Here is a 22,600-nt window from a genome sequence, read left to right as displayed (position 1 = left end):
AGGTAGATGAGGGAAAAAATTGCTTGTACGTCAATACTGTGAGGCAGCAAGTGATCCACTGTGTGCAAATGGAGAAGAGAGCTGTCAGTGTATGTGTGTGTGTGTGTGTGTGTGTGTGCGCGTGCGTGCGTGGACTTAACACACCTGAGAGTGGGACAGATACACAGGCCTGGACAAGATGATCCACTCCACCACCTTGATGCAGGGTGGCGTGGTCAGAGAGCCGGTGTATCGGTAATAATTGTCCACTGACGATGGCAACAAATCCCTCAGGATGAACGACCTGAGGTTGGTCTCCTTTTCTGGGTAGAGTATGGGCAGAAAAACTTGTCAGGGTTCAAAAATAGCACATTTTTACCATCCTGCAATGTTTGCTAAACACCAACATCAACATGGTTGTTTCATTACATTCTCCTTGTGGCAATTTAACCACTTTCCTGAAACCTCCACAAGTGGAATGATGGCGACAGCAGTAAAAAGCCTCACCACTTGTTATCACTCTGGCCAAATCTCTGTACTCAGAGATCTCACTTTGGTCCTCCGTAGAAAGGAGCAAAGGGAGGGGAGTCAGATAAAATGGCCTGCTCTGACAGCTGATCTGTGGCTGGGTGGCAGCCTGCTTTTCTCCATGTAACACTGTCTAATGGGCTACAGGAATTAAGACCAATCCAAACGATTACCGGATCTGTTCTAGCCTCCGTGATCAAAACCAGACATGGCTGTGTGAAAAACAAAAAAACAAGCAGAAGATCCCTTTGTCCCCTGTAAATGCACGCCGTGGGCTATGCAAGTGGGCTTGTTTTTTCCTTGAGTTATGAAGTGAAAAACCCAAATAAAGCTGACTTCATGTCAAATCCAATCTCTCACAGTTTATGAACTTATCTAAAAAAGCAGAAGCTTAGGGTGATAGGACTGAATTGTACTACGGAGGTACCGGAAGCCTCGCCCCCATGCCTCATCTGTACTCAAAGTCAAATTCAGTATTCACAGCCTTTCTTCTCCCTGTCTTCAGACAGCGTACGTGCCCTATCGCTCATGGGCCGGCGAGATGCTGATGGATGGATGACTGTGGGATAACGAGCTAGCGGAAAACCAACCACCCTAACGAGAGGGAGGGAGGGGATTTAGCAGCCAGCAGGAAGAGTCCAAAAACCACCACACCCACACTGAACTCTCTGTCATCTGGGAGATGAGAGATACTGTTGTGTTAGCACAAACATCTGTGGAGCTGCACAGTAGGGCTGGGCGATACTGGACAAAAAATCTTGGTATTCTTAGGCTGAATGCCGGTAAAAGTCAAAACCACATGCGAGATGTCACAAGCACTTAAACAGACTGATCAAAATAAAAAGCAAAGACAGGGTTTCTTACCCTTTTTGAAAAATATACACCAGCACAATATATTAACAATTATCAACATTTGTGTCTCCTTCCGTGTTGCAGAAGAACTTGTGAGCAAGTGTGGCCGGGAGGTTGCGCAGACATTGTGAAGGAGGAGAGATGCAAACACTGGCTCAGCTTCATGGAAGAAACAGGTTATGTAATGCAACATCAAAGTATATCAATATAAACAAACAGTCTTGTCTCATACCATATCCCATTTAAAAAAATATTGATAGAAATTAAAGGTTGATATACCTCAGCCCTATTGCACAGCCCCTTTTTGGAGGCTGATGGGAGATTCCAAAAATAATCTAGTATAACCAACCAAATTGTTTTGGCAATCTGTCTTTATCAAGAGTATATAGCAAAGGAAACGTGGATCTTAAATACCTCTGTGAAATGGAAAACACAGGTAAAATGGCCCTCCAGCTGATAACAGGCCAATCAGAAAATAGGCCATTTTCCTTACTGCAATTACTTCAATGGAATTTTGAGTGTAGAAATTTTCTGAATCTGGGGCCAATTCACATGCTTTTAAGAATCTCTAGTGGTCTCTAAGGCTACGTTCAGACTGCAGGCCAAAGTGGCCCAAATTTTTTTGGGGTCAAGTGACCAGGTCAGGCTTCTTCAGAAGTAGTGTGAACACTCAAATCTAGCCCAGATCTGATTTTTTCAGATCAGATTCAGGCCACTTCCATATGTGGTCCTGAATCCGACCCAGATCAGATTTTTTTCAATGCGACCGCAGTGTGAACAGCCAAGGTGGATTTGATGTGACTTTTACCAAAAAAAAAATACTTCCGGTGCGGCTGTTAACCGGGGCGGACTGTCCTCAGTGTTCCCCAACCGCGCGTCGCATCGCCAGGGCGGGGATCGGCTCACGTAAAAAGGTGATGTCGGCAACTCACCCCCGACCCGCCTGTAAAAACGGACCAAGGAGTTTAACGCGCTCGCAAGTCGGGGTCGCCCCGTGGTGCAATGAAAGTGAAATCCGGCGTGCGCCGGCTGAGGTGGGATCACGGTCCCTCGGGGTCGGGCGCACCACCGGCCCGAGTCGCCGCACCGCCGGGGAGGTGGAGCGTGTGCGAGGGCGAAGCCAGAGTGGTGGAGGCCCGTAGCGGTCCTGACGTGCAAATTGGCAGTCCGGTCACACAGACCTCTTTAGTGAATTTGCAGCCATAACCCCGCAAATTTGTCTCTCTTTCTCTTCAGTCTTCTCCTCCTTAGCACATGCGCATTAATGTTATGGCTGCCATTACACAAACATTTTAATAAAAAATAAATGAAAATAAAAGCAAAAATGCTGACTTCCTCCATAACCTCCCTAACTTTAGTGCAACAGCGTGCTGCGTCTGATGTCATTGTTAGTGTTCTTTTGCGCATGCGGGTCATTTCAAAACCGCAAACAGTTCACACTGGAATCTGATATAGGCCACTTTTAAAAGGTCATGTGAACAGCCAAACAAAAAATCGGAATCACGCATTAAGACTTGCGGTGTGAACGTAGCCTAAGTGAGCTTTTCCCCCCTCAAGTGTTTTTCGTTTTTCCACTTATTCAGAGTAAAAGTTAGTTTTTTTACCCCTACCAATGCTCAACACAAAAGTCACAACCTTACCATGGCACAACATCAAACAGACAGTACAATGATGACATTACAAATGTCCCAATGAAGACCAGAACTAGTCTTGTGAAACCAGCATTGATACAGCACAAAAACTGTATATATATATCCTTAGCCATTTACATGTCCTTGTGTATGATTATGCTCACTTAAAGACTGTCAGCGGCAGGTTGTAAAACAAACCGTACGTGTCTGTGTAAACAGAACTGCTGTGTAGTAAAGTCATGTTCAAACATCTGCTTATGGTCTGCATAAGTCATGCGTGCAGTAAAGGCAACACAGCAGCAGTCATTTAAGACAATATGCCATGAAGGCAACACGATACATTAACAGTTTAAATGTGAATATGAGCCTTCACAGGAGCCACGATTCACATGCTTGTCTGAGTCAATATAAAACAGTGTTGTCTAATTGAGGCTCATATGTAATTAATAGCTTTTTCTCTTTGAATGAAGCTCCTCACAGGACTCCTACTGTGGTCTGGAGCTGCACTAGCACAGGAGAGGCGGTATCTTGCAAATTTTGCCTCCTTTTGAAGTTAAACTCTGCTCATATCTTGTGTTTAGACTCTAATTTGTTTGTTTTTTAAATGAAGACCAACGCTTAAACAGCTGTAAGCAAGAGCATCAGTCTTTGTTTTATGGAGGTCAGGGAAGAGCACAAAGTCTGCACTTTCACAAGCATTTACCTCTAGGATTAACCAAAACATGTCTGAGTGATTTTGTAAGGGATAATTGCATTTTGAATATCCCACATGAACTTAATTCCCACAGTAATGTTTCATGTGGAGGAGATTTTAACAGAAAAACAATCAGTGGAGAGTACATAAACAAAAACCAACATTGAGAAACAAAGAATAACAATTATACATCTTTATATTTACAGCCACATGCACTCACCACTGTACATAATATAGCATTGTTCTATGTGAAGCAGAGTTTATAAGTGGGTTACTTTCCCATTACTTACCATGATGCACAACTCCTTTCAATCCATGGATGATGGGGTCCACAGCTGGATTGTCTTTTTGACCCAGCTGCAGGAAATGTCCAGAGACAAAGGATTAAAAAAGGGATTACAAGACTAGAAAAATAATCTAACATGATGACTAAAGATGATCAATATCAACAAATTACAGGGGGATGGGCACAATGAGGGCAACATCTCTATAATACAATGTAATGTAGCAGCATCTAACTCCATCTAGTATTATTGTGAAGTCTGTGATGTTCCGTTTTTGGTGAGATTATGAGTTGTGAGATATTCAGTCTTCTTCATTTCATTTTCGGGATGATCGTGTCTGGTGTTATACTAAATGACTATATTGTAATGTGTATCTTTAATGGCTTTTACTACCAAATACCTTGATTATTAGTATTTAATGCTTATTTGAGGAAAATAATTACATTTTGACCTTTAATATAATGAGCAGCAGGTTGTAAAACAAATCATACGTGTCTGTGTAAACAGAACTGCTGTGCCCCCGGATGCAGTAAAGTCATGTTCAAACATCTGCTTATGGTCTGCATAAGTCTACATTTATTTTAAGATTGATTTTACATTTTTGACAAAATCTACCTGAGAGTACCCATACGCCAATTTATTTATTTATTATATTTTTGTGAGACACTGAACACATCTGATTATTGTATGGGCTTTGCATCCTGTAGCTGGTATTACTGTTAGCTTTACTGTCTCCAGAGGACAGACACCTGTGTTGATTCTCTCCTTATCTATTAGGCCTACTGTTAATTCTTTGAAATGACTAAAGACTGGCAAATATTGTTCAGCCCCACGTTCTGCAATATCCCCAATGTCCTACTTAAGAGACAAGACTGGACAAAACAGTGTTGGGATAAAGGGACCAATCTTCCCTTGCTCAACAATAATTCAGGTCAGTCAGAGGAGAATAATTGTGTGGAACTGAATGCTGAATGTGGATAATATGCACACCTTAGAGGCCATTAATAGGCCTTTGGGGAGCACAAGAAGAACTATCCTCATTGATTAGAAATGGTAAATCTGAGCCAATGTGTGTGTGCCCGCTTAAAAACTCTCGCACTGTAAACTGTTATTCAGCGGATTGTGTATGGTGGTGCTAATTGCAGTAAGCAATAGGGCTGTCAGGACCCAGCGGAGGCATTTAGGTCCTTGTACTCACACGGTTTATCAGTGTCTGAGAGTAGACCTACATTACAAACACCTGTGTCCCCATTCCAGCCTCCCTCTTCCTGAGAGCTGACCCTTGCCTATATACTCTTAAGCTGAAAGTCAGCCCACATTGATCGCCTGCCATCAATCGCAAAGACGCCGCTAATAGTAATTAAGAGTGTAACATGTGCTGCTGGTGTATGCTTTTTCAAGGTTCATAAATCTCTGAGATGTTTTTACTATTGACAGAAATTAGGACCATTCTTGTCCTTTAAGAGTTCATGTGCGCCGACCTTCAGGGGACAATTTGTGGTATCTCGGTAAGGAATCTGCAACGTGCCACAGAAAACAGAAAAATAATCAGCTGCTAGGTGAAGAGAAACTCTCCTATCACAACACAGGTGCCAAAGATAATTTCTAATAAACATGTATCATTTACTGACCTCAAAAACATATTCACATATGCATACAATTATAACTATCCCCATTAAGTCATAACTGCCTCTGATGGACATTTTTAACATCTCACTCTCCCAGGCCACTGTACCAACGTGCTTCAAGACGTCCACCATCGTCCCTGTGCCAAAGACCACCACAGTGTCCTGCCTAAATGATTACAGCCCAATTGCTCTCACACCAGTAGCTATGAAGGGCTTTGAGAGGCTGGTTATGTCGCACAAAATAAAGTCCATCGACATAACAGCTGACCATCACTAGTATCCCTACAGGTGGAACCGCTCCACAGCTGACGCCATCGCTGCTGTGGTCCACAAGTCCCTCACACGCCTGGAGAACAAGGACTCCTACGTGAGGCTGCTCTTCTTGGACTTTAGTTCTGCATCACAATCATCCCACAGACACTGATGAACAAACTGGCAGCACTAGGTCTAGCTCCATCACTCTGCAACTGGATTTTGGACTTGACCAACAGACCCCAGTCTGTAAGGGTTAACAACATCACATCATCATACATCATCCTCAACACTGGCTCCCCCAAAGGCTGCGTCCTCAGCCCGCTGCTCTACACACTGCTCACACATGATTGCAGAGCTCACTATGACAGCAGCCTCATAGTGAAGTTCGCAGACGACACTGCAGTGGTAGGGCTCATCACCAAAGGGAACGAGTTAGCATACAGGCAGGAGGTGGATGGACTGGAGCTGTGGTGCAAGGAGAACAACCTCATCCTGAACACCACCAAGACCAAGGAGATGATTGTGGATTTCTGCAAGATGGGCACAGCCCCCACTCCTCTCCGCATTGACGGTGCAGCTGTGGAGATGGTGCCCAGCAACAGATACCTTGGCGTACACATCTCCAACACCCTCACCTGGCGCCACAACACCTTTACCATCTTAAAAAAAACATCAACGCCTTTATTTCCTGAGGAAGCTGAAGAAGGCAAGGCTGGATATCAACATCCTCAGTTCCTTCCATTGACATATATATAATGGATCAATAGACCCCGTTGCTCTGGACGGAGACCAGTGAAGGCTATTAGAAGCACTTTTCTGGTGATCTCTTGCTTTACTGCGCAGCCTCCAACTGACAGAGACAACGTGAGCAACGTGTCTGAAAGTTGTAAGTCTTCTGGTAGCTGTGCCGAGGGAAATCTCAATCATTTCCAATCTTACAGAGATGGAGAGTACAGGCTAATTATTGCTAACTAACATGCTAGTTAACATTAGTAATTAAACCTAAACAGCTAATGTAAGTCGAAACTGCCTGCGAGCTTCTCCTGTACTATACGGTAATTCCTCTACTATGCGACAGTAAGTCACTTGGTTATGACACAATCATTAGCTTATTTTTATAAAAGCGTCTGCTACGGAGCCATAACGTGAGATACAAGGTAATGGAGTCTTTTATACATTGTCGTGTTTCTTTAGAAATAAACAATGGACAAATAGAGTCTTTAAACGCTTCAGATGTAAAGTTATTCGCAGTCAAGTGACGTAAAAAAAAAATGGCGGTCAGTGTAACGCTAACAAGAGGTGATCACTTCGTAGCAACAAAATGGCGCCATCGGAGGTTCGCATTCTGAAGCGAAGCTTACCCCCTTGGTTCCTTCTACAGTTGCGTGGTGGAGAGTACCCTTTCCTCTTGCATCACTGTGTGGTATGGCAGCTGCACAGTGGCAGAGAAGGAGATGCTGCAGAGGGTGGTAAGCACCATCGGATGTGACCTACCAGCCATCTCAGACATTTACACAAGCCGATGCAGGGACAGAGCGACCTGCATCATGAGAGACTCTACCCACCCTGCAGACGGACTGTTTTCCCACCTCCCCTCAGGCAGAAGGCTGCGTAGCATCAGGCAAGGACCACCAGGCTGAAGAACAGCTTCCACCCGAATGCGGTCAGACTGATGAACTCCTCCACACTGCCATGCCTTTGCGTCTTCTCAAGAAATAGCACTTTATTTATTTATTTATTTGCTGCTATTCTGATACTGTTTTTGTAAATTATTTAATTTTCTTTGTAATTGGTTTAAGTAGGATAGGGCTTGTGAAGGAATGTTTTTAATTATTTATTAATCACTATAGTAGTTGGTCAGCACCGAGACCTGAGTTCTTATTTCGTTCTCCTCATCCGTGTTGTGAGAATGACAAATAATCTCTCTCTCTCTTTCACCATTTTACAGTCTTTTTCCATCTTGTTTGAATCTTACGCTTATTTTTCTTAGTACTGTATTATTTCCCATTTCCCTCTCATTTCTGTCCACTCTAGTTATATTTATTCACTCATCTATTATAAACAATTTCTTACAATTGGCGGTAGGCACAATTTATGTACAATATTAGCCTATGAAAAGAATATTTTCCATTTAGGCAATACTAATAAACAACGTAATGAAGAGGCATTACAAAGGTTTTCCTTAAGAGCAGCTCTGAGAAAACGGAAGAAATATAAGGGATACATATTTAAGCATGAGCAGAGTCTGTTTTAACTAGATCAAGAGACTATAGCCATGCTAGCAGCTGTGAGGCTGTGCTTAGGCAAAGTTGTGCTTTGAGTTCAATGCTAACGTCTGCATGCTAACATGCTCATAATGATAATGCTAACGTGCTGGTATAAGCAACCAACCGACTTGAGATATTTCGGTCAGGGCCAAAGTGGGGGACTGACCAACGGACAGACCGTGGCATCCGTAGCGCCACTCTAGCATGTATAAAAATGTCTATGTTCAAGTGCACTGTAGGTACACATGCATTTGTGTAGTCTTGTTTTTTTTTTCTTATTTGTCTTGCCCTTTAGACCTGGTGATACCTTACCTCAAAGAAGACGGCCATGGCAGCAATGATGCGTCTCTCTTTGATGGCAGCGCTGAGGCTGTCGAAATCATCTGAATTGTAAAGGTAGATCTGCATCTGGGAGGGGAAACAAGAGCATAAACAGCTTAAGGAGTGGACAAGGAGAACCAACGGCCCTGTCATCAATCACTTTGACAAACTGCTGAGGAGCTGATGAAAAGCAGTTTTGAGGGGCATAAAAGAGGGTGTATTTATCACTCCCATAAATCTCCCATAATCTGTGTCATTCCTTTTTGTGTTCTGCCACTCCTGGGGGATGCTGGAGAAATACAGCATCCCATTCCTCAGGGCGACTGTCCTGACAGAGACAAGTCACGAGTTGAGAGGAAGAACTGGGGGAATGTTCTCTTTTCCTGTGGAGAGATCTAACAGAATGGTATGCTTCTAATCATTGCTTCCAATTACCTTAAATCACCCACAACATCGCTTCTGATCACAGAACAAAGCTTAGAATGTGCAAATATAATGTGAAAACCATCATTCACCGAATACAATAAAAAAGATGTTCATTCCTTCCATTTCAAAAGCAGACATAATATGGTAGTGCTGATCAAAATCAGGAAATTATTCTAAAAGTAGCAATTGGAGCTGTCCATCATCTCGCTGTCTGGAGCCTCTTTAAAATGAAAAACCCTTTCATGTCACTGAACCAAGTTAATTGGCAATAAAAAAAGGTCCTAGATGTTGATTTAATTAAAGGGTATTCTTGCCTTTTTTCTTCTTTCAAAAGGAAAATTAGGGGGGGACCCAGCCACAATTGGCTGTACAGAAAACAGATGCAAAAAGTCTAAATAAGTAAGCGTATAAATAAGGATAAATCCATTAATGCGTACCAAAGGCCTATACCAGGTACAAAATGACTCAATCCAGATCATTTAAGTTAATCAGTTTCCTTCAGAGTTCCTTTAACTGCAGCCTATAATGGAACTAATTTGTTGTGCGAGAACTCAACAAGAAAGAGCTCCGGCCATTCATCACCCTTCAGATGTTATTAACTACATTACCCAATTAAGCTGGCCCCCTTAGGCTTCATTTACTCACTGACATTGGCTCATGTGACCTGCTCTTATTGCCGGCACACTGGATAATGTGATATTCAATTGTCAAACACTCATAGCAGCAAATAAAAATAAATGTTGCCGAAAGCGATTTGAATCACCTGATTGCGTGCTTTGTTTCACTGTGTATGTTTGCGAGCTCTGGCACAACCTCATTCACATCCACAGATATTGATGGGAGTTGTTGATTTCAAGCAGGACCGGCATGTGGTCTGACCAATCTTTTAGCTCTCTTTAGACATTCAGACACATTCATACAGTACATGTTTGTTTTTGTCAGTACAAAATGTACTATACTGTTGTACAGAGAAATATGTGAAGACAAATCTGAAAATGGTGAGTACCATTAACCAACAACAGCTTGGAAGAGACAATGGGTAACAGGTGGAAACTGGGAGACAAACAAAAGATTATTTGAGCTTTATAATTCACCTCCAGTTTTCTTTGTAGAGCAGATGGCCAACACTGTCCACATCTCCAGAGCCCTTCTTTAGTCTAAATTCAGTTCATAAGCTTACAATATATTTTTTTTCCAGCACAAAGTGAGTGAAAACACAAGCGCTGAAAGCTGCTCTGCATTCCCAAGTTCCGTTTTAGCACAAACAGGCGAAAAACAAAGTCGTGTTTGGCATGTTTTCCCAAGACAGCGAGATATTGAGGCAAGACAAGCAAACTACAAGAAATAAGTTTATGTGCAGAGAGATATTGGATTTATCAAAGCAGCACAAATGTATTCTCCTTTCCTGACTTTATTTTTTACAGGTAAATGTGTCTGTTTTAACACAGTAGGTTTCTCTCTCTGGTCCCTCAATGCACTGCAACGTAACACATGCAAATAGACAAAACACAAGCAGATAAAGAAAATACATTCGCCAATTCTGATTGCATTATTCAGATATGATTACAGATAGTTGCTATACACCTAGCGTCTTTCCAACCAACCAATTACTCGTTCACTAATTTTCCAACACCACTGATGGGTTTTTGGCTTCAGTAACTCCATGTGTCACAAACCAAGGCATTTGCTCGTTCAGGCGTGTTCATCAGTTTATATCTCCATCACATCTATGTACTTTGTATTGTTTTTCTATGGTATTTAGTTTGTGTGTTGAGCTATTAGGGTCGCCACATCCATCCTTATTAGTCTTGACTGCAGATATGCTTTCAGTCCTACTGGAGCGTTTTTTTTTTCCTTTCTGGAATGTACTGTACTGTACACCCACCCCAACGCTTCATATCCCCAGTACTGAGTGCGTACCCTTCAGAGGTGTGATTTGTAATCCATGTATAATTAATCTAACCTTGGTGACACACTAATATATTATGAGAAAAGATCTCCTTATGGTACCCTGAGGCAGAAAAGAAAATCCACTGTTTCATTTTTCATTGTGCTGTTTGAGCGAACAGGTGGTCCATCTATCGATTTCTTTACTTCACTCCCATGAAAAAGGCTGTGGTTAGATTAATGTCAAGCTCAGGAGCCACAGGCCGAACAGCCGTGATTGTTTTTTTTTACGTGACCACGTAACAAAGGCAGAGCAGCTTTATAATGCTGCTTTTTGAATGTGTCTTTCCGCCCCCTGTACCCGTATGTGAACTATATTTCTGTACGTTTCCAAGCTTCTTGGCAGGTTAAATAAACACTTTTGAGGTTTTCTTTCCCCCCAACTACAAGAGTAAATACTTTATGAAATGTGTTACAAGCGACTTAAGGCTGAATATGACTCATTTGAAGTGGAGAGATAAATAGACAGCAGATTGGAAAACAGTTTTGGTTTAGCAGAGACAAATAAGCCCTGGAGCTCAACCTCCAAGGTCACGCTGCTCAATTCTCAAAGAACAAAACATATACACAACAAAACAAAAGCCAACCTCTGTCAAACACAAACATTTATGAATGTGGAGTTTTGCTGTACACGTGGTGTCGGATGTAACATAATCTCAGATACATCAAACTCTGTCAAGGCATACATATGAAATATGAAAATGTCACATCTTACAGGATAAAGCAGTTCAATGGCCAAAGGCAAGACCCTGCATAACCATTTTCCCCTTCCACCATTCATCATTTGATTACCCTCTTTCACCTTCTGATTTGGAGAGTGAAATAATACATCATGTTTGAAACATGCAGGCGGACTTATTGATAAAGAGAATAATTTAAAAGAAAGCAGACCTCCCACACGGTGCTGTTTCTGCATATATGGTGCAGCATGTACATATACTGTATATAGCTAACAGGAAACATCTTTGCGGATATGTGGATGGAATATTCCTCTTTGTACTTCCTGTAGTAAAGACTACTGCATTTCCCTTAAGGATATGGTTGCCATGAGTGGCTGTCTTTTGTTGGCCCTATTCTTTTCTTATGCAGTAATTCCACATGGTGTCACTTAGGAAACCACCATCCCCGTCATAGTGTATGTCAAGTCAATCCTATCAGGAATGCATGCTCTTGACATGCATGTTAATAGAATACATAGCAAATGAAGAGGCCCACTCATCCTTCAAGTTATGAGTTATAAATATTCAAATTTCCTTTGCATCCAAATGGCAGAACTTCCTTCACGATTGCTGCTGTGCATTTAATCACATTTAGTTTAAAGTGCCTATACCATTAGTAACAACAACAAAAACAACAACAACACAGATTCCATGCATAAGCAGAAATACTCTAAAGCAACCTTTTTTTGTCTGATGTTGCCCTTTATTGAGGCCACCAGTCAAGGTTTTCTTTTCTTTCTATCTTCCTAAATGTGTTGTTTTGAATTGATTGTAAACTAAGGTTTATTTAACCCTTTTCAATTTCTAAATATTGATATGATTATTATATGTTTTTATACTGTACAGGACACAGTAAACCCAGATTGTCAGTGTTTAGGCTTGGCTCCTTTTTCCATTGTTTCAGAAGGTTTGGTCAAAGTTTTGCAAACTATCATTTAAAAAAAAGAAATTTTATTTTTATGGGCATTTCCGCCTTTAATGATAGGATGATATGCTCAGACATGAGAGAGAGGGGAAAGACATGCAGGAAATCGTCACAGGTTGGACTCAAACCCTGGACCTTCTGCGTTGAGGAATAAACCTCTATATGTGTGTGCCTGCTCTACCAACTGACCGGCCACTTCATACTATCATTTATCCATTACTTTTAGCTATCTATTTAAACTGTTCCACTCCCTTGCAAACTTGTTTTTATGAACTCTCAGAGGCAACCAATAGTGTTCAGGTGTTACAGCTGACTCAGGTTGGTTGGAAAAAAATAAAAACTAATTACTATTCCGGTTTATATTTTCCCTGTATACACAAATGTGTGGAATTTCATTTCTTTCTTTTTTTATAGCTTAGCTACTTCACAATCTTTTCACAAAGCCACATCATTATGTTCCTTATTTTTATTAAGAGAGCATCGTCCTTTTAAACTCCAAGCACATTAGACATGGAATCCATGTTATTTGACAGAGAGGTCGATGCAAAAACCTTGGTAAACACACAAAGACATGTTAAGCTACAAATATATATTTCATATCAATAAATAATGTATCTGAAGGCCATCATTTTCTTCTTCTTGCTCAGCTTTTTTTCCTCACGGCTGCCTTAATTTGTCATTAAAGTGAATTCCATTGTCTTATTTAGAAGCACATCATCAAAAGAGCCATGCGCACAACAGCTTTATAATGGCTGTATATAATCTGGTGCCCTTTAACACCACATTGAACACAAAGTGATGTGGTTAAAATAAATCTAATTACTCAGTCATTTAGCATCAAAAGCTGTGCCTGCGGAGAGGCTCCAAAGAACAGGGCCAAGAAACAAACACAGGAGGACTCTAGCTGTGCGTTTGGAGATAGGCACAGCCATTTCCTATTGTCATACATATTTATATTTACACTAATATTAACCATTTTTACAATAGAGGGGATACAAAAATAAACATTTGATATAACCCCACAAAATGTAAGAGTATGACACATTTGCAAATTATTTTTAGATAATGAAAATAAATGGCATTGTAAATCATAAAAAAACTGAAAGGCACTAATAACTTATTTTCTGCACCACATAAAAAGACAGGGATTTCTGCTTTAATCCAGGAGCCAGAATAAATAATACCAAAAAGGTTTCAGACTTAATACCCTTTATATCTGTGCTAAACAAGTGGGTGTTAATTTCTTTCCAGCTTTCCTTTATTACTTTCAGGCTGTTCAGACTGTTCTCCCTTCCTTTGTCTTGTTATTTGTCTTTTGGTCTGTGTTGTGACCTTGTGCAAAAAAAAAAAACTTCCAGAGCAAGAAAATAAGAACTTTTGCTTCAATGTTCATCTTATTAAACTTTATTGCAACACTTATTTGTCCCAAACGCCTTTTCACTCTGCTTTCAATGATGCAATATCCTTGACATTCTAATGGCATGTGTTACATTAACGCACATCTCTACAGTATTTTCTCGCCACAAGCACTTATTCTTCTATTTATGCTTCATACTGTGAAATTTTGTTTATTCCTGCACACAACTGTACAGCTCTTCCACTTTAAAACAGATACATTTATAAAAAAAGATATTTTTACATATTTCTTATATTTTTCATATTTTCTATGTACATGTTTCTATTTTCTATTATGTCTCTTGACTTTTTGTACTCTTTTTACAGTTATGCATGAAAACACCAAGACTTATTCCTTGTATGCGCAAATAAACCTACAAAGTACTCTGTTTCTGATACCAAATCTAAGACTGAATCAAAAGATTTTACTATTATTTTTGTATTTTGATTTACAACTGACCATTCGTGGTTTAAAGTAATCTCAGAAATAGACATAGCCTTATTTGTTAAATGCTTCAATGTCAAAGTTTCTTGTACTGTTAAAAAAAAACTAAGTCTTAAGGTTTGTAAGGGATACTCGTATTGCACTTTCATAGAGTTAGGAAACTCACAAGAAACTTCAGAAGGTCAGAATCGAAGCAAAAGAAGCTTGTATATACTGTATAATAGTCCTTAGTATGGGCTCCAAAATGCTGGATCCTACACTTCCCATAATGCAACTCAAATAATTTTTTTGTTAGACCCTTTGTACCTGGTAAATACTCACATATTTCAAATTCCAAGGATATTTGCCGTTTGTAGAATTTAGGAATAAAAGACACCATTTCAGGTTCCCGGACCATATTCCAAAAGAAGGATCCAAGAAAAAAAAAGCATTAGCGAGCGGCTAACAGAATTAGGGCTGCCGCTGTCTGAAAATACTGGTTAGCTGATTGGATAAACCATCTGTCTATCACCACCTAACCCACCTCAAAACCAACGCCGATTGGCCCGGTCGTTTGGCTAACAGCTCTAAATTGTCTCTATCTTAAGATGCCAGACTGATCTACGAGTGGAAAACTGGAGCTCGCGAGATCAGGATGGTCTCACGAGGCTAACTTTATTAAGGAAGCTGCTATTTTTCTTTGATTGGACTTTTCAGTGGGTCCATTTCAGCATCATTTGGAAGCCAGATTTTACCTAAAAATATATTTTGACCACAGTGAATTTAGTTTTCTTCAACAATCCTCGGCCCTTAACCCAGTGGTACTTATTGGGGCCCTGGTTAACTGAATTTTAGAAGCTTAATGTGTTGCCTCAATTCTGCACCAGGTTCTAATATTCAGTGTTGACCCATATTGCACACTTGTGAAAGTGTATTGTAGTGAAAGGATGCTTTACCTCCACAGGAAACCTTCTGCCGTTTATGCTGTGTTCTGAGCCTGCTGATCCATTACTATGGCCCCAGTGAAACTCCATCTTCTCAGCCTTAAAACGCCCCGGCAGTCCAGCACCTCTTACAAAGTAGTCATCCTTCAGGAGAACAGCAACTGAAGACAAAATAATAATATGAATAATTAAAATAAGATTGACTCAAACTAAGAAGGAACCTTAAGTACACTCATGCAAAGGAAGCAAGATTAGTAGTCAAATAACTTATTGTACAGAAGCTCAGAGCGGCAGTGGCTACTCATCTTTTTATTTAATGCCTGTTATCTGAAGATCAAAACATAATTCTCATTATCGAAATTCTCATCAGTTTTTTTTTTAATGACAACTCAATTATCTCAAAATAACCCATTCCAATTCAGTGATGTTCATATTTATTCTATAAGCTTCTTATCCTGAGACGATGCACTTTGATATCTCAAAATATCAAACCTGTTTGCTATGATAAAATGACACAATGGAATACCTGCTTATGACACTAGTTCATTTGTTAATCAGTTTTATTATTAGTATGAACTAACTTGGTAAAGATGGTAGACTAGCTCTGATTTGTTGTAGTGCACTTGTGAACTGTGCAAACTCCACATATCCTTTTCAACTTTTCTTGATGAAATTGGATGATAAATAAGCTGCCTTGAACACAGACTTGGTTTTCTTTTGAAATGATTACATAGAAATAAACAAAATTGGGGCTGAACAATGAATGGGTTTTTATTATGCTATTTAAAGAGCTAAAAAAAATCTCAAATGATCTTGACTCAGGGGAATGGAACAGCAGCAAGCGGGAGATTTAGCTACCTGGCCACCCACAGCCTGACTGGTTTGTTTTTATGGGACGCCCTGTGGGGATTCATCATCGATAGATACAAAGTCAGTGGTGGGCACATTCACAATGTTGCGACTGACAGCCTCTTCCAGTGGCCTTGACGTCCCATTGGTTGACTGTGGGAAGCTGTGGTGAACAGCTTCAGGCAAAAATCACTCTCTCTTAAACTTGTTGCATGGTTTGCTAGGAAGACATAATGGCATTCGCCTGCTTTTTCTGCAAGGCTGTAACGCCGTTGCTTCAGCAGTAGAATAGCAAGTATTTAAAAAAATGTCCTCTGATGTATGGTATTTACCAGTTTCTGCACTGCTGAAGGTTTGACATTTTGGTCCAGAAGATCTTGTAATATAGGTGTTTATTGTAGAATTAGTTATGGTAACATAAATTGAATGTCACATAAATTCTTTGCAATAGTATTTACAGTAACTGGGTTTCATCAGAATACACACAGAAATAGGACTTTGCAAGAGTTTAGGTGCAAAAATACTCAACATGAAAATGGCATGAAAATTTCACTTTATGAGGTTTTTTAACATTAATATGAGTTCCCCCAGCCTGTCTATGGTCCCCCAGTGGCTAGAAATGGCGATAGGTGTAAACCGAGCCCTGGGTATCCTGCTCCGCTTTTGAGAAAATGAAAGCTCAGATGGGCCAATCTGGAATCTTCCCTTTATGTCGTCATAAGGGGACAGGTTACCTCCCCGTTCTCTGCTTTGCCCGCCCAGAGAATTTGGCCCACCCATGAGAAAGAGAGACACATCATGGCTTGCAAACGAGTGAAGCATGGCAGTTCATCAAGGCCACACCCCCACCCTCCACCTTGCCCCCCTCTTTCCTCCTCATTCAACATTATCAGTGAGTTTGTTACAATTCACTGCTGAGTTATTTTATGTAAGTGTAAATATAAGTATATAAGTTCAGGCCTCTGTGATCCCAAAACAGGCTGTAATGTAAAACATTATTTTGCACAATTTCGTGGATTTTATTGTTCATTGTGTCTATATATATAGCTTGAGGTCTCTATCATTGTATTTCATTTCTGTCAGCATTTCCTCCGAGTATAGTCACAGTTTTGATTTAAACTTTAAATTGAACCACCATGAAACCTAGAAGATGTGTTTTGCTTTTTCTGTGGAATTTTTTCTTATTTCTGCAAAATTGAACTCGGCAGATATAAGACAACAATTAAATTTATTATTATTATATTATTACCTACAAAATATGACTTTTGTTAGATACTGGTGTTTGCTTAAAGAGAGCTGACTATATCAAACAGCATAATCACGGAAGGGATGGCATCACAGCTTTGCATGTTGTTGCCATCTGCCAAAAACGGTCCAGTAACTTCAAAATGTTTCATTTGTTTTGGAAAAAAATATCATTGTTACTAGCTTGATCACCGTTGAAATCCTGCAGTGGCTTCTGAGAGGGTTTTTTTAGGGGTCATAACATTATCGCAATTCATATTGGTCCATGTAATCCTCTTCCTGAGGTTAAAACACAGACATACTGCTGTTATGAGGTAATAACATGGCAACAGGAATGTGATTCCGCCTTAAAAGTTCAGCCTGTCTACTTTTCCTGGAAGCCAACATTTGTAAATGTACTTAGCGGTGTCATGTAAGGGTGAGTTTAAGCTGTGTTACTTCTCCAGTTTTCCAAGGCATCAAAAAACCCATAATGACAAGGCCTATTATTATTTGAGGTTACATGTTAATGTATCTATAACCCTTTACCACGTCTACATTTGACATCATTAGCCCGATTAGAGCCAGCGCTCTGTCGGATGATCCCCCCCTGTTACAAGGAGATTTAGTCAGCCTCTCTGGATAAGGACAGCCCACTTTTAATCATATCACACAAAGCAAACCAAGAGGATGAGTATGTGTACAAGCAAACACAGACGGTTAGTAAATACAGATGACATGTTGAATAAGATGTGCAGAGGGAATGGATGGAATCAAATGTAAGTGAAACAGATCACCACGTGGTGATTACTAGCAGGAAGAGTTGTGGCGAGTGTGAGATCCAGAGAAAAGGAAGCGAAGGAGATGAAGAGAGGAGAACCTTGTGTGACGAGGGATGAGCTGAGCCCCTGTCGTGAGGCTATAAAGAATCTGCCAGCAGTATTAATGTGCCAGTGTGGCTTAAGCTGATGGGCAACAGTATGAAGGAAAAGGTCTTTTAGATGGAAGAGATTTCCAAGACTGAAAGCATCGGGTCAAAGTAAAAATCGGTCTGCATAGGAAAGAACTACCCATTACGTGATCATAATTGTTTGCAAACACATATGTATTTACAAGGATGGTAATAAATCCATGTGTCTCCTGTTGTTGAAGTAGTGTAATCCTGTCTGCTACACAAGGAAAGTCAAAGAAAGGGGATGCTGGCTCTGGTCCTGGGAGTTTCATTAGAAATGCGGCCCTGGGTGTGTTTGAACCCTCCAACAGCAGAGCAGGAATTAGAAGCTAAGCCAAAAAGACCTTGAATCACAGCCAGCGAGAGAAAGGGAGTGTGTGTGTGTGTGTGTGTGTGTGTGTGTGTCTGTGAAAGTAAATCCTTGATCAATGCAGATGTCTCTGGAGCCTTACGATTCCTCATGAATTTGGTTGAGAATTGTTTGAAATTTTACTGAGAAATGTTTTGTTGAGGAACGTTGCTTGAATGGCAGCCCATCAGCTCGATCTCAAAGCGGGTCAAGGCACAAGGGAACATTGTGAAATCAATCTCGATGAACTTTTAAGTTCAATTCACTCCGTTCTTAATTACAACATTGACTTTTAAATAGTATGAAGGATGTTAAAGCCCCTTTGTGCAGGGTTTGAACATTTGGACTTCAGCACCCCGAGGTGGCAGCATAAAAAACAGACACTGTGGGAGACAGCCATGTGTGCCAATGTGTGTACAGCCGTAACGATTATCAGGGAAAATGTATCTATAAAAGGCGGGAGTCTCTGCCTGTCTGAATGTCTGACCCGCACGCAGAAAAGAAGAAAAGACATCACATGCAGCACATAAGTAAACATGGAGGCCACTGTGTTCTATCGTTTGATGAATACTAACTTATAACACTAATAACAAAAAGAATACTTTCTGCTGCAGTATTAATTTCGTTAAGGATAATAATGACGAGACAGAACCGCTGTCATTGAACGATGACCACGGGGATATCAACAAGCAATATCGTTGACAAAAAATGTAGCTTAAAAAAATGAAATCTCTCGTGTCTTCAATAATAATGTTATAGAAAAAGTTACAGTAACTAGGACAGCACTCCAAACTAGAAACTAGACTAACAAATTAGAACTCCAATTAAACTTGCCACACGGACGTTTCGGGCAAGACGCCCTTAATGTTGTTTGCAAACCTGCACTTATTTATGGAATTAAATGTTTTTTGTTGTTTGTACAATACACTTTGACAAATGTGCAATATGGGTCAAGACTGAATATTGGAGCCTGGTGCAGACTGTACTGTACATCAATTTGTTGTGGCAATACATGCAAACAAATGACAGAGGAAGCCACACAAAAGTAGTCCTAGTCTCATAAGAATATGAATGGACAAAGAGATATATGAAAACATTGCAGATAAGATGAGGATATACTGCATGGTTAAACTTTCATGATACAAAATGCTTGAAGCCATGATCAGAGTTGACAGCAGTCAGGTAATAGATAAGTGAAGAGTCCCTAACGGGCTTCTGCTCGGCTCCTGAGGACCACAGCGCTGTGAAAACCACACAATGAGCTTGAATACACTTGGCTATGTTTGACGTCATCTTTAATAACTTCAATACAATTCAAGAAGAAAATACTTGAAAAGTGGCAAACAATACGCCTCCGAAGGCCAAATATTCACTCAAGACTGCGACGCATCACATTCAAAACTCTGAAACTGTTTTTTGAAAAACATGAAGGACAAATATCTGCGAGGAACAATAACTAACACCAAAGAAGGAGTAGCAGTCCATTAAAACATTCATCCACATTTCAAGTGATGAGGACAATCAAATGCAGCCCTAAAAATCAATGTTGAGGAAAGTTTATCCACTGCTTTTGACTTTATTCTCAACTTAGGTTTTAAGGCTTTGGTAGCCATCCATCCATCCAGTTAAATAATGTTAAAAATATTTCAAAACACACTGTATTCTGAAGTGCATTTCATCTTGGTAATGTAATATTTAATTTATCATTCATGAGAAATGTAGCCTAATGTTTCAATGAGCAATAAAGTCTACCGGTCATGTTATGTCATGGTAATTCCAGAAGGGCAGTAGTAATAGCAAACTATAGTTTAATAAGCAAAACAAAAAAGGTTCCTCATTTAGGGCAAACTCATTTTCAATTTCAAATAGTGCGAGGTGAATTTACTTAATATTAAGTTGTCCTCTTCTAAATAGTGTATGTATAATAATATTTTGTGGTAGCATTGTTCCAGTTTCCTGATTTTCATAGTGCTTAGTCATCTAAAATTCCTTCTGTACTGTTTGTGCCCAAAATTACAGCCAACTATGTTATTTCCATCACTGTAAATAAGCAGCCCGCAGCATTGCTTGGCTGTCCCAGCGGTCTTGGTTGTCATGGAGGCTAACGACTCTCATTATGATCAAACTCAAAAGATGAAACTACTCTCAGAGAAACAGCGCCAGAAGCAAAGGAGATCAATTAAGGTCATGGTTTTCACACCAATGGTCCACGGATTAGCTGATCGAAAAAAATAACAATGGCAATGGTTTAAAGTAGCAGTAAATCAAGTAAGCTTCAAAATATATCTGAAAACAAGGCATGCCGTTGATACAAAGAGGATAGGAAGAGATGAAGGAATCATGAAAGACAAATTATTATGTGTGATTGTTAGGTACTTCACTGAAACAATGGGGCTTGGATTTAAAATCTGTCAATAGGGTAAGTGATATGGATTATGTCCTGTCACTACATATACAGTATCTCACAAAAGTGAGTACACCCCTCACATTTTAGTAAATATTTCATTATATCTTTTAATGGGACAACACTGAAGAAATGACACTTTGCTACAATGTAAAGTATTAAGTTTACACCTTGTATAACAGTGTAAATGTGCAGTCCCCTCAAAATAACTCAACATACAGCCATTAACGTCTAAACCGCTGGCAACAAAAGTGAGTACACCCCTATGTTAAATTCCCATAGAGGCAGGAAGATTTTTATTTTTAAAGGCCAGTTATTTTATGGATCCAGGATACTATACATCCTGATAAAGTTCCCTTGACCATACCTAGAGATTGACATGGTTTTATGTCAGTTAGCCTAATAGTTTAATTTGCATTGAGAGATGATTTTATTGGGGCTGCTCCCTCTTAGTCGATTAGTCGACTAATCGGCCGTTTTGGTCTAAGTCAACTTAGATTTCTTTAGTCGATTAGTCATGTTTTATGTTTTTTTCATGCTGAATGACTTATTTCCAAGGAACGTACGAGCACATCTCTGGCGAACACAAGAATTAAAGTGGTGCTTTTGCATGCCTCTTTGCGGAGAAACTCAGATTTACAGATCTGTCGATTAAATCAACTAATCGATTAGTCGATACAATTGAATGAGGGTTAGTTGACTAAGAATTTCTTCAAATCGAGCACAGCCCTAGATTTTATGGAAAGTACCCCATGCCAATCGCTAGGTATGGTGAAGGGCATGTGATGATGTGGGGCTATTTTAATTCCAAATACACTGTGTGTATTTGGAATTAAAATAGCCCCACATCATCACATGCCCTTTCACTATATATGTATATATATATATATATATATATATATATATATATATATATATATATATATATATATATATATATATACATATATATATATATATATATATATATATATATATATATATATATATATATACATACATATATATATATATATATATATATATATATATATATATATATATATATATATACATATATATATATATATATATATATATATATATATATATATATACAGTGGGGAAATAAGTATTTGACCCCTTGCTGAGTTTGCAGGTTTGCCCACTTACAAAGAATGCAAAAATCTACAATTTTAATCATATGTACATTCTAACAGTGAAAGACAGAATCCCAAAGAAAATTCCAGAAAATCACATCATATGAATTTATTAAAATTGATAACCATCTGATGAGGAAAAACAAGTATTTGACCCCCTGGACAAACAGCAAGTATTCTGGCTCCTACAAGCCAGTTAGTCTTTCTTTAAGACACAGCCCCAATCCGAACCAATTATCTACATCAAATACACCTGCCTCACCTCGTTACCTGTATAAAAGACACCTGTCAACACCCAAACAACCAGCATCCAACATCACCACCATGGGCAAGACCAAAGAGCTTTCTACGGACATCAGGGACAAGATTGTTGATCTGCACAAGGCTGGGATGGGCTACAAGAGAATCGGAAAGCGACTTGGAGAGAAAAGATCAACTGTCGGTGCAGTTATCAGGAAATGGAA

The 22,600-nt window shown here is 39.7% G+C and overlaps 1 protein-coding gene across 2 annotated transcripts in view; it reads right to left on the bottom strand.

The window, feature by feature from the left end:
* ca16b (carbonic anhydrase XVI b) overlaps window positions 1-22,600 on the bottom strand; it is a 120,367-nt gene that overhangs the window by 37,910 nt on the left and 59,857 nt on the right. For both annotated transcript variants that reach the window (XM_028574888.1, XM_028574889.1), the window contains exons 4-7: window positions 15,232-15,380; window positions 8,431-8,526; window positions 3,975-4,041; window positions 145-302 (exon numbers count right to left, since the gene is read on the bottom strand). In XM_028574888.1, coding sequence (XP_028430689.1) covers window positions 145-302; window positions 3,975-4,041; window positions 8,431-8,526; window positions 15,232-15,380 — 470 coding nt within the window. The remainder of the gene's footprint in view (window positions 1-144; window positions 303-3,974; window positions 4,042-8,430; window positions 8,527-15,231; window positions 15,381-22,600) is intronic.

Source organism: Perca flavescens, chromosome 4, assembly GCF_004354835.1.
Source record: "Perca flavescens isolate YP-PL-M2 chromosome 4, PFLA_1.0, whole genome shotgun sequence".
Classification (NCBI taxonomy): Eukaryota; Metazoa; Chordata; class Actinopteri; order Perciformes; family Percidae; genus Perca; species Perca flavescens.
This window is presented reverse-complemented; position numbering and strand designations above follow the sequence as displayed.